The 12,760-nt window shown below is 35.0% G+C and overlaps 1 protein-coding gene across 1 annotated transcript in view; it reads left to right on the top strand.

Annotated features, from left to right (window-relative positions):
• Tmem26 (transmembrane protein 26) overlaps window positions 1-11,206 on the top strand; it is a 35,176-nt gene extending 23,970 nt beyond the window's left edge. Inside the window, exons 4-6 of the mRNA XM_042696403.1 lie at window positions 2,198-2,418; window positions 8,302-8,378; window positions 10,788-11,206. Coding sequence (XP_042552337.1) covers window positions 2,198-2,418; window positions 8,302-8,378; window positions 10,788-11,206 — 717 coding nt within the window. The remainder of the gene's footprint in view (window positions 1-2,197; window positions 2,419-8,301; window positions 8,379-10,787) is intronic.
• The last annotated feature ends 1,554 nt before the right edge of the window (window positions 11,207-12,760 follow it).

Below are 12,760 nucleotides of genomic sequence, written 5' to 3'. Positions count from 1 at the left end.
CTGCACAAAGCCATGTTGGTTCTCTCTCATCTTCCAAAACTTTATCTTTGTATCTATGTTCTACTTTGGGTTGGTTTTTATGAAGAGTGTAAGCTCTGTGTCTAGATTTTTTTCTCACTTTGCTAATCAGTGGAAAATCACTTGCAGTTTTATGGGAGATTATTTCTATGCTTTCTGTTCTGTTCCATCAATCTATTTGTCTACTCTTTCATATAGACCATGCTGTAGTGATAACTGTAGTCTTGCAGTCAGGTAGAGCCAGCTTGCTTCATACAAATATTAGAGACCACTTTTCAATTTATACCAGATACTCTGTTGAGATTTTGATTAAGGTTATATTAAATCTATAGAACAAGCTAGGAATAACTGAAATCAGGGCAACTTTGAATCTTCCTTTTTCTAAACAGAAACTATTTCCCTAGTTATTTGTTGATTTAGTTCTTCAGCATTTGTAATTTTCTTCATATAGAATGTATAAACATACACAAATATGTATGTGTTTTTGTTCCAACATGTTTGTTAAAGTTATACCCAATATTGCTAATACAAATGTTATTGTGTTTCTAATATAAAATTCGACTTCTTCACTCATTTATAAATAAAGAAAAAGTAACCTCTTTATTCTTTAACTTTATTCTATAACTTTGATTATTAGTTCAGCAAGTATTTTTTGTCAATTTTTTAGGATTTTCTGTTCAATTATGTTATCTGTGAACAAAGTTTGCCTTATTTTTCTTTCCTTTCTAGTCCTTTGGTTACTTTTTCTTTTCTTATTGAACAGGCTAGGACATCTACTTTATTAAACTTTGAAGCATTTCTACATGACATAGAAAAGATTTTTAGCCAAATGAGAATATTTTCCTTTTTGCTCGCATGTCTGATATTTGGCAATGGGGTAAAGGGAAAAACTGAAGGCAGAGTCCTCTCAATGAAACATGTTTTCAAGAAGTTATGCTATTGATTCTCTGAAATAGAGGAACTTTAGGTACCAATTCAATTCTTTTTTTTTTATTGTGAAAATACCATACAGAGAGGTTACAATTACATGGGCAAGGTAATGAGTACATTTCTTATCAAGCATTGTTGCCTCCTCCTGTTTCCCCTTCCCATCTCCCCGCCCCCATACCAATTCAATTCTAAGCACAGCTTATCTATGTCACTTCGAAGGAATTACTTCATCTCTGTGTCCCTCATTTTCATCTGAAAATAGAATATTTATCCCGCTAAAGTGCTTTCTTTGTGAATTAAATAAGATCTATATGAGGTTTCACCAAAAATATAAAAAGTATGCACATCAGATTAACATCCTGGTTTTCTTTTATCCTTTCATGTACTTGTGTATTTGATATTATCAAGTGATCAAGAAGGGTAAATGATTTTATATAAGCAATGTTGACTCATTTGCATAAATGAGTTGGAATCATTGTCATAATCTCTTCTGATCTAAGACCTTGTAGTTTTTTAAAAGCTGTAGCTTAGAGGGGCAATAGTATTCCTTGAAACATATGTAGATGGTAAATTGGAAAGAAATGCCATTCAGCACATATTACTGGGATGTAGAATTTTTCTCAAAGTCTAAGAATAGGGGCAGAATAAAATTTGCTCATTGACTTATGTATAGCTGAATATGTTAACAATTCAGAATAACAATAACAACTTTATAATTATTCTCCTTCTTTAGGCAAATAAATATTAATTTTTCTAGTAAGATATAATAGAGTTTTAAGGCAACAATAAGCAAAAGGAAGGTTGTAGCTTGGTTAATCTTGCCAGGTTAATAAATCCAGGCTCAAAAACCTGTACAAGAAACTATAAGATTCTTTTTGTTATTTTGTTATTAAATGATGTAAAATCCTGGTATATATTATACTTTGTTATAGAGTATTATAAGGTAAGTAACAATTTCCAAAAATTATACAATTGCCTTTTTAAGTATCATTTGCCATCATGGTGCAACGGAAAGGATTAAATTGCTTCCTTGCTAAATTAAATCCCATTTTAGTGACAAGATTAGATGTTTGGGTTTTTATTTTGGTGCTTAGCTGAAAGGAATGTTACTGTCATTAGTTGCTAAAGAAAAAATCCTAAAAACATTTACAAATCACACTCTTGACTGAAAACCACAATAAAGAAAATCTCTCCGCTTTAGCGTGTAGCTCCTAATCACTTCACGGTGTGTGACATTTCTGTTGAACAGGCTAGACTCTTTGTAAATAACTTATCTAGAGTATGTGAGACAGTCTGGACCTTGGGCCTCCATCAGACTTTCCTGCTAATGTTGATCATTGGAAGATGGCTTTTACCCATTGGAGGTACCATCACTCGAGACCAACTCTCCGAACTGCTCCTCATGTTTGTGGGAACAGCAGCTGACATCTTGGAATTTACCACTGAGACTCTGAAAGAAAATAATGTGAGGTAAGCCCTGCAAAGAAAAGATCTTTTCAAGGTCAGAGCCATGCATTTCTTTGTTTGCTTTTCATACTTGGCAAGAATGGGGATTTTTAGTATATCATATGTTCAACATTAGGGTATTGGAATTTGCTGTCCTTTAGATACACACTAGGATCCAACACAGCCTATAAATGTATGTATGTTCATATTTCTTTCTATATGTGTGTACATATAATGAATATATATATTTATATATATGAGATTTTGAGGTTTCTACTAGACAAAGGAATATATAATATCCCCTGTAGGCAAGAACAGATAAGTTCTGACTATTGGCATGACCATAAGTAGGAAGGATCTTGGTTATTGACAAAACTTTTAGAGTGGTACCTCTATCTAGTACACTTTTCATATTCCCATGTGTAAGGAGATGGTCAATTGTAAAATCTGAAAAAAACAAAAACAACAAAATTCTAGAGCATAGCGTAGCTATGATTCCAAAAGACATGGAGAAATCATTCCTTCCTCTAGTTGGAGAATTTGCATTCCCTTGTGTGAATGGTGTGTGGGGCAGATGAAGTTTTATTGTTCTAAATTTTATTTTTAGTCAGTTTTGTTCAAAGCGCCCAAAGGCTTTCTGGTGTAGATGCCTATAAATTAAAACTTATTGAGTTGGTACTTTTATTTTTGCCACAAGCAAATAAACTCAGAATCCATGATCACATCTGTTTATGGAACTACTTTCTTCCCATTAGGGATTTAAGTCTCAGTGCCTGAATGTACTTTAAGCTTGGGTTGTTTGGCACTATGCTATAAAAATAAATTGGAATGAGGCTGGCTTTTAATGCTGCAGTTTACTTTATGTTGCGCCTCTCAAATAACAAAACATAAAGCTGAGCAAAACAGACTAACTTATTGAGTAAACTTAATATCTCAATTATGGTACAAATTATATTTATAACCATGGGCTATCTTTACAAAAATCACTTCTTTCTTTGTTCATACCAATTTTTCTTTTAGCTTATTCAGTTGACATATTATTTTAAAAAGAATCTGATCTGATGGGGACTATTATTTTCAAAATGTTTCACAAAAGTGAAACATTTTTGTAGTTTTAATGTCTTAGAATTGTCTGGTGTCTTACATTGCATGTTTCTAAATACTTGTAAGAAATTTTAGATACAGTGCAATTATAGGAAAAATGTGAAGAGATCATGCAAGGGCACATAACATACTAGATGTCTATAGTGTTAGGGATATGGAAATATAAATAAAACCTACCTAGGATTAAATACATACATGGTAAATACCTAGGAAGGAGGTAATTGTAGCATGGTAAAGAAGGTATTGAAAAAAATATATTTGTTTTCCAAAAAATTCTATAATAGGTTGAGAATATAATTTAAATTCTTTTTTTTTAACCAGTCCTAGGGCTTGAACTCAGGGCCTGGGCACTGTCCTTGAGATTTTTTTTTTCCTCAAGGCCAACACTCTACCACTTGAGACACAGCACCACTTCTTGCTGGGTTTTTCTGTTTATATGGTACTGAGGAATTGAACCCATGGCTTCATGCATGCTAGGCAAGCAATCTACCACTATGCCACATTCCCATGCCCTATTTCAATATTTTTAAGTTGAGAGACCCGTGTTATAATATGACCTACTCTACTCATGCTTAAGAAGAATGCATATTTACTTGTTCTCACTTTGTCATTGGTTAATACTAACTTGATTTCAGGAAGGCATAACAATGTTACTCTATTTGAATGTAGCTCCATGCCTCATTTGATTTGTGGCTCCTAGCTCCATTTCATCCATCCTTTACGCTACAATGTTTACACATGGATTATAAACTATTTTGATGGTATTAACCGCATAGTATGGTTTGATAACTATTGTTCATTATAACTTTTTGATTTTTAGCGTTTAAGAGAAGAAAATGTTTATATGGCTTTGTAACATATTTACATGTTTTTTGTTTACTCATGTTTACCATTTTATTGTTCTTCATATTTTCATGGTGATTAACTTTATTGGCTTATGTGATTCCTTCTCTTTCTAAAAACTTCAAATAGTTCTTTTCATCAGACAAATATGCTACCAAGGAACCTGTCTTTCTTTGTCTGGAAATATGTTTATTTAGCTGTCATGTCTGAAGAACAGTTTTGTTGGATATATAATTCTTGGTTTGAAGGCTTGACAGGTTTTAGTTTTCTTTTCGTATTCACACATACAAACATGCACATACAAACCATTCCATTGTCTTCTGTCCTTCATGTTTCTTATCAGATGTTAGTCATTATTTGTTGTTCCATTGTACCCCTGTATATAATGAATCAAGTTATTTCTGTTTTGGAGATTTCTTTTTCTCAACATAGACTAATTTGTACTGTGACTGGGGTGGATCTCTTTGCTTTTAGCCTTCCTAATGGCTTTATTGGGCTTGGATCTGTAAATTATGCTTTTTATGTCAGAAACTTTATCCACTATTTCTCTAAATATTTTTATCTGCTTTGTCTTCTCTTCTTCCAAGGCTTCTATTAATAATGTGTATGTTTCATCATGTGCAAAAGGTCTGTTATTGCTACTCTGAACTTTTTTTTTTCCTGAGCAGAGATCATTTATTTGAAAAAAAAAAAGACTTCCATAGGGTTTCTGATAATCATTGTATTTGTCTGGCTACACAAAGGAAACTCCCTGTGTTTGCATTGTGTTTTCTTTTTCATTATTTTGCTTGATGATGTATTTCCTTCAGGGTAGGATAACAACACTCTTTTTTCCTTTTTCTCTCTCTTGTTATATTTTATTGTTATATTTTATTTTCTTATTATATTTATGAAATGATTTGTTTTAAAAGTAGCTTAATTATATTCAGTGAATATTTCTTCTTATACTTCCCAAAGGAAATAGTTGAGCAAATTGGCAAAATAGAGCTTTTATTTTGATTTTTTTACTTGTCAGTTTGAATATAATGATTTACCACGTGCTAGTCATTTATCCTCTTGGTTTTCCAAGAAGAAAAGTGATATATAAAAGAGCATAATCGCACTTCTTATGGGTTTAAGTCCATTGTTTGCCATGCTTCTTGGTTGACTTGTTGAAGCTGGATTACACATATGGGCTAGTGGTCGATAAATCCATCCCAGGTTTCTTTTCATAAATCTTCACTGATTACAATTTGAGCAGAGTGATTTATTTACATTCTTGAGTGATTTCACTGTTTAATCTTATAATCCATATTTGCCAGCTTACAATTTTTCAGATTGCTCAAAGTTATTTTTGAAACTTTTATCAATATTTTCCCAATATCCACATTCTTTCATCTTTTGTATGTAAGCTTGTTTTTGTGTGTATCATATAAAAATACATTCATTATATATTTATATATTATATATTGTATAGTTAGATTTGAGCATAATAGAGCTAGGATAATCTATAATCTATTTCCTAAGAGAATGAAATTGTGGCACCAAAGGAACATGTTGAAATAATAATGGTAATAATAGTTAATATGCTAATGAATCATATTTTTGAGTAATGTTTATCACTTGCTATGTGTATAAAGACTTTAGATGCATGGGTTGTTTAGGCCTAATATTAACACTGAGAGTCAGATGCTGTCATTCTATCAATATCATTTTATTAGCAAAAATGTGAGGAGGTCTCAAAATTAAATACATTTTGAAAAGTTTATTTTCAAAGTATGGCTCTCCCACATTTAGCTTGTGTAAAGTGCTATTTCAAAGGAGATCTTAGCATGTTAAATGTAGTAAAATATACTTAAATTCTCTTCTAAGATCCAATAGCTATTGCTATTGTCATCTTCACAATGCAGATGAATAATCTGAAGCATGCTGATTGATGCTAAACTACTTGGTCATACTGATGTAGCTGATAAGTGATCACTGTGGGATTAGAGCACTGGATCCTATTGCACTATAGAGAGAGGTAATTGACAATTGATTTCTGATCACTTGGAGCCAGAACTGTTGACCTTTTTCCATAACTGCTTTTGGGAAATACCCTGTCTGCTGTCCTGTCCCATTCTAACTTGGTAATTCATTCACATCTTTTGGAATTCTGATTGTGTCTTCCAGGGTGCTGATTTTCTATCCAAGCTCCATCTTATATGTATGCATGGGCACAGCCTTCCATCAGTACTGGAGATGAAGTCACAGATGAAATGTGAAGTAGATTGAAATCAGAGATAGAGCCTATAGCAATTCATTATAGGGCCGGGCCCCCTTTGGGAAGTCATTTACAGTTTGAAATCCATCTAACAAAAATGGCTTCAGCGGTTCATATTTATAATCCAAGCTATTCAGAAGGTTGAAATTTGGTCATCAAGGTTTGATGCCAGTTGTAGCATATAAATCCATTAACTCATGTCCAATTAACTAGCAAAACACAGGAGGTATGGCTTAACTGGTAGAGTGCCAGCCTTGAGTGAATAAGCCAAGGAAGAGTGCAATATCCTGAGTTCCAGTTTTAGGTTACAAAAAAAATTCCACCAAACTATACTCACATATAAAGTATTGTTTAAAATTTTACTAATAAGGACACCATGGGACATGCTTTACAGGGAGTGATTTTAAATCCAAATGTCTATTATCAATTTATATCGTATCACCTTCTTGGTAATTCTGTCTCTAAAACACAAGGAAAAATAAACTTATTTGAGTACAATTGTTCTTAGAGAACCTGTACTCATTCTTAGTAATTACTGTCTTCATCTATAAGGGCTCTCAGAAATCTTTTGAGAACCACTTATGTAATCTAACTAAGCATTAATAGTAACATACTTCTTGTACTTTAAGATATATTTCTGCTTCTTTTTGAAAGCTGAGACTTCAGTTTTTCTGTCATCAGCCTGTCTCTACTATTAACTCCCAAGATAGATAGTGACGGCTTAGAAATCTCATTTACAAATTCTCTCAGAGTTCTGAGATTTAATTTTTCAAGATCCCAACACTTGAAGCATCTATAGATATCCCTTTCAATCATTCCATTTAGTTTGCTTTCAATTACTCTTCTCTGATAATGTTCTAGCCCTCTCTAATCAAAAGTCCCTCTTGACAGATGGAAACAAAATCTGTTGTTATAACAATAACTGTAAGTTGGTAACTTCCTTTGTGTTTCTGATAGAAATAAATGTGACTTTGGAACTTCTTTGCTATCCATTGCCTTTCAGTCACCTTAATTCTTTCTGACTTTAGTCTTCCAAAGACTTCAGTCTCTTAAATCTGTGATATTTATGAAGTTTCCCAGGCATAGGCCTATCTTTTGTAAGTTCATTCCATCTGCCTGCAAATATATGTTGAATGCCAACTGTTTTCCAGGCACCAGTCTAGGCACAGAAAAATTAAATGGTAACTCAAACATGCATATTCCTGGCCTACCAGCTATGTTCATGGTGTGTATCTTTTTAATGGAATTTCTCTCTCCACATTTCCCTACCTATGGATGGTCTTTATCATTCTGAGCTTTTAAAATTTGTGCATCATCTTGTCTCTAGGCAATATCTTTCCAATCATACTTTTGGAATTTTGGGAGAACTATGAAATTCTTGAAATCAGGCCTCTGAATATCAATGTTGACATCCAACTTTCCCATCTTAGCATTTTTCTCACATATGGTTTCCGTGAAAAATTAAAGATGACAATATGAGATTAAGCTGCTTTGTCATAGTTCATGCTTATTCTGTGTTCTTAAGCCTCAGATATTTGTTTTACCTCTTTCTCATCCATCATTTCATCCACTTGTTTCTTCACAAATTTATTGTCACCAATATATTTTGTCAGTTCACAAGAGGTTTGTTAATAAGATGCCTTGCCATGAGTGAGATTTCCCTGTTGTGCATATGATAATATTTTTTATTACTAACTGAAAAAATTGTTACATTCTAGGAATAATCCTGGATTGGTCTGTGCTATCCTCCTTATATGGACTTGGAGTATGTTGCAATTTCCCCTTGACCTGGCAGGTAAATATATTTGATATTGTCACAAAGAAATAGAAATTACAATCCTTGGTTAGAAATAACATCAAAGCTAAGAAGAAGTCGAGAAGGTGGCCATTCTGGTATCCTAATATTCCAGTTTGGCTTTAGAAGTTGATTGAAACTCTAGATGTGTATGAGCTTCAAACACTTGAATGGATAATCACAGTTTGGTTTTCCTTTCCCCTTTATGTATTTTTTGTTGGTTGTGAGGTTTGAACATAAGTACTTGTACTTGCTAGGAGAGAGCTCTATCATTTGAACCACACCTCCAAGCATGCTTTTGCCTGGTTATTTTGGAGGTAGAATCTTGTGGTCTTTTCTGTGAGAGTTGGCCTAATCATGTTGTTTTATATTCACTTAAAACAATGGCAATAAGTTATGTTCTATAAGACTTCCTGAAAAGTAGATAAGATATCTATGTCTCAGTTTTTCCTCCATGAAAAGAATGATAATCATAGCATCTTGGGTTAACGGTTCTTTTGCTGATTCAGCAAGATATAGTTTATAAAATACTTGTCAAGGTTCTTGCCTCCAAATGTTATCAATTGATATTTATAAAGGATCATTTTTCACTCCTTTGTCAGATCCATGTGTCATAGCAATTTCAAGACTATCTATGGAAAGTTAAATTTTTCCTCAGTGGTGGCCGTTTGGTCTTAATTTAATGAAGATATAAATCTTTAGAATTTTACAAGGAGAAATAAACTGTTTGCTGGGCATTTCTTAAGAAAGATGATCTACAGCTGCATTTTCCAAAATGGTACCCACATGTGTCTCTTGAAATTTCATTGAGACTGAAGGGTCAGTTCCTCAGTCATACTAGCCACATTCCAAGGGCTGACTTGTCACATATGGCTACCACATTGGCTAGATAGATATGTAAAATATTTTTTTTTTATCATCACAAGAAGTTCAATTGAACTGTATTAACCAGAGTGCTTAACAATAAGTTTGTATTATCCTGGAATTTTGGCTTGGGAATTCTCCAAATCTTGATTTGGTAATTCTCCATTAGTCATCCAGTAAAATATTAGCTCATCTGCTGCCCTACTGAGAGAATAGTAGGTGCCATCACTCACATTGAGCAATATGCTTGGTGGATCTTGGGGAGGCTTACTTGACCCTGACTTCTTTGGAAAGTTACTGATTTTATGCTAGTGTTTCCTTTGTCATTGCCTCATTTTTTCTCATATCTTGTGGTTTATAGCCTTGCTTAGAAATTTTTTATTTAAGAAAGAATTTTGTAAACTTTCAGAGGTGATAATGTTATGCAGCTGTTTGAAAAACAAAGACCAAATGTTACTTCTGACTAAATGACTATTGTATTTTCCAACAAACAGTACATTATGTTCACCCATATCAAAGTAGCTTCATAATATTTGCAGGCTCCAGTAGACGAAAGCATTCTTTGTTTGAAAACTCCAAGTGGAAGGCTCCATTATTCTAAAAGGATTATTTTCTGCCCCTGACCCTGAATTTGAATTTACATTTTAGAAATTAAAACAAAAAAGTTCATCTGTTGATTGAATTTCCTCTTATTCAACAGGAAAATCATTAATTATAACTATTCTTTCTTGTAAATCATGAAACAAAAGCATAAGAAATTAAGTCAAAATGAAATCACATGTCATTTATTTGAGCTCCTTCCCTATCTTTAGAAAGTGTGCTTAGCAAGAAGTAAAGTTGAATATGAATATAAACAGTTAACTTTTCTCAACACAGTTTATTTAAATGTATGAGTTGGTCAACTAGTAGATAGATAAAACTGGAAAATAAGTAAATAGGCAAATCTGGAAGAGCACATCTGGAATGATCTGAGTCATGACTTTGGTCCATTACCACATATATCAATCAAGCAAGTCACTCATTATAACTGAAAGAGCATGAGAGAAGGCAGGGAGGTATTTTACTGGACAAAAGGAATGAATGAGTAGACAAATATGGGTATCCCAGTTTTCAAAAGGAACAGATGGAGGCCCCAGAAGATTAACTAAATTGACCAATATCTCACTACAAGAAAAAAGGCAGCCAGGCTCTCCGACTTTTAAGTCCTCAGTTCACATCTCTGTGGCCTTCCATCGGGACGACTGAATCAGACAGTTCTCTGCTTTGTTCTCTCTAGTCTGCTTAATTAGGCCTTCCACAGAATGAGAACTAGAATTAATATTAATGATTTGTTTTAAGTTGATGGAAATCATTTAATTTGGTTTGCAGAGTTAGAGGGGGATTCTTGTTTTTTGTTGTTCTTCTTTTAAAATCTATTCTATCTCAAAATAAATTCCCATCATTTGTAAGTAGAACATTCGTTGGTAGTGATATATCCAGTTTCATCCAACTTGGATTTCTGCATTTCAGAGAGGTAATGTTATGCCTTGTTTCTTGCATTTGCAGTACAGCATGCAGCGTGCCCTTCATCTGCGAATGCTAGGAGATTCCCCATTCTGTTTTTCTGCCTGTACAGTGCGGATTTGTGGAACATTGGCATCAGCGTCTTTATACAAGATGGCCCCTTTCTGGTTGTGCGTCTCATACTGATGATCTATTTCCAAGTGATAAATCATATGCTCGTGTTCTTTGCTGTGAAGAATTCCCTTGTGGTGGTGTTGCATATCTACCGACTGGTGGCGCTGGCGCTGGCAGCCCGCGCTTCCTTGCAAGGTCATTCCCAGGGCCCCAAAACAGAGCACAGCAGACAGGCTCAATCTTCAGAGGGTGAGCGCAGGGGCTGGGAGGGCGAGGCAAGGGAAGGCCTGTCTCTTCCTTTGCAGACTTCACCAGTGACATCTGAGGACTCCCATTCCTCACCCTAAGTCCTTATTCCAACCCACCTTCAAATAAGTTTGGCCTTCTGCTCCTTCTTTGGGTACCCCGCTGTCTCTCTCTTTCCCTTTCCCTTTCCTTTCCTGTCCTTCCCTGCCCTGCCCTTCTCCTCTCTCCACCAATCTTAGCCTATAACCATTTTTCAAAGCAATGGCAAAAGTGATCTTAAACCCCAAACCAAGGAATTGAATGGAAGGAACTTTGATTAGTGGCTATGACATCAACTTAATGGGATGGCATAAGATATACTTGTTCAACGACTAAGTGATTTGTTGGAATTGAACTATTTGAAAAACTATGGATAAGGTTACCTTGCTAAGCCCTGGAAAGATTCGGGACATATTGTTGTGTTGGTTACCTGCGAATATAGAAGCTTTGAACGTTGGGTCCACTGTCGATCTTTCCTGGAATGTCTCTTGGACATCAAAAATGTACATTTAGTGAATGCAGAGCACATGAGTGAGAAGTGCCTTGAAAATTACCTCACCTGTCAGCTAGAAAGCAGTGGAAATCTCTGCCCAGCTTCCGATCACAGAGAAACCGATTCCATCCCTGCACAGGCCTACCCAGGAAAATCATTTTTCTGGGCTGGTGTGGAATTCTGTCATGGCACACATATGTTGTTACAGAAATTTCATTGCTTTTTTGGCTTGGGTACTACAAAATTCACAGCAAGACATTTCGGGTATATATCTCCTGGTTGCAAGTTAGGAAATACTGGTAAAATGTAAGCACGGTCACAGTTTCCAGCCTCAGTGTGACTTGATGGGTCGTCGGTTTTTTGCTGAATCCCACTTTGAAAGCGTTCTGCCTTGCCAAGTGCAATGACATGAACTGATGTGAGAAGCCCAGAAGCCGCAAATAAAGGACTTCAGGATGTTTAAGTGTTACCATGGTTTCTGGGGTCTGCCAGCAAAAACATGGCGGCAGTTGGTCCAACTTCCCCTAACTCTGCTGGAGCCATGCTTGGCACTCAGGAACTCCGGGATGGTATGGGAGTGGGGATGGAGATGGCAGAGCCCCATCCAGGCACTTATGATGAGCTGTACCACGTGTCACAGCAGAGCTAGAATCAAAGCATTTGCTCTGCTGCTGAATTAAGGCCTCAGTTTCCATTGTTGTTAACACAGCCAATCTCTATCTTCATGTTCCCTACTTTCTGAATGGAGAAAGTCTTTCAGAACACGTTAAAGTGAGTTTTGCTTTTAAATGTAGATTATAACCATATAGTTGGTTGCATAGCAGTAATTACAAGGGGCAAAGAGCTCCAGAATTGTTTTTTTGTGTTCAATGCATCATTGCTCTTAGAGTGCTCAGGAATTCAGTGGGACCTTTCTTCCTTCCTTCCTTCCTTTCTTCTTTCTTTCTCTCTCTCTCTTTCTTTCTTTTTTCTTTTTCCTTATTTTTCTATAAAACAAACTCTTTTATTAGATTCATTAAGTGTAATAGAAGATTTTGTTGTGATAATTCCATAGGTACATACAGTATACTTAGAACAAGTTCATCCTTTCTATTATATTTCTTAGTCCCTCCTTCTTCTACAT

This window comes from Dipodomys spectabilis, unplaced genomic scaffold, assembly GCF_019054845.1.
Source record: "Dipodomys spectabilis isolate Male_0828 unplaced genomic scaffold, ASM1905484v1 ptg000207l, whole genome shotgun sequence".
Classification (NCBI taxonomy): Eukaryota; Metazoa; Chordata; class Mammalia; order Rodentia; family Heteromyidae; genus Dipodomys; species Dipodomys spectabilis.
Note: the sequence above shows the minus strand (reverse complement) of the source record. Positions and strands in the feature narration are given on the sequence as shown.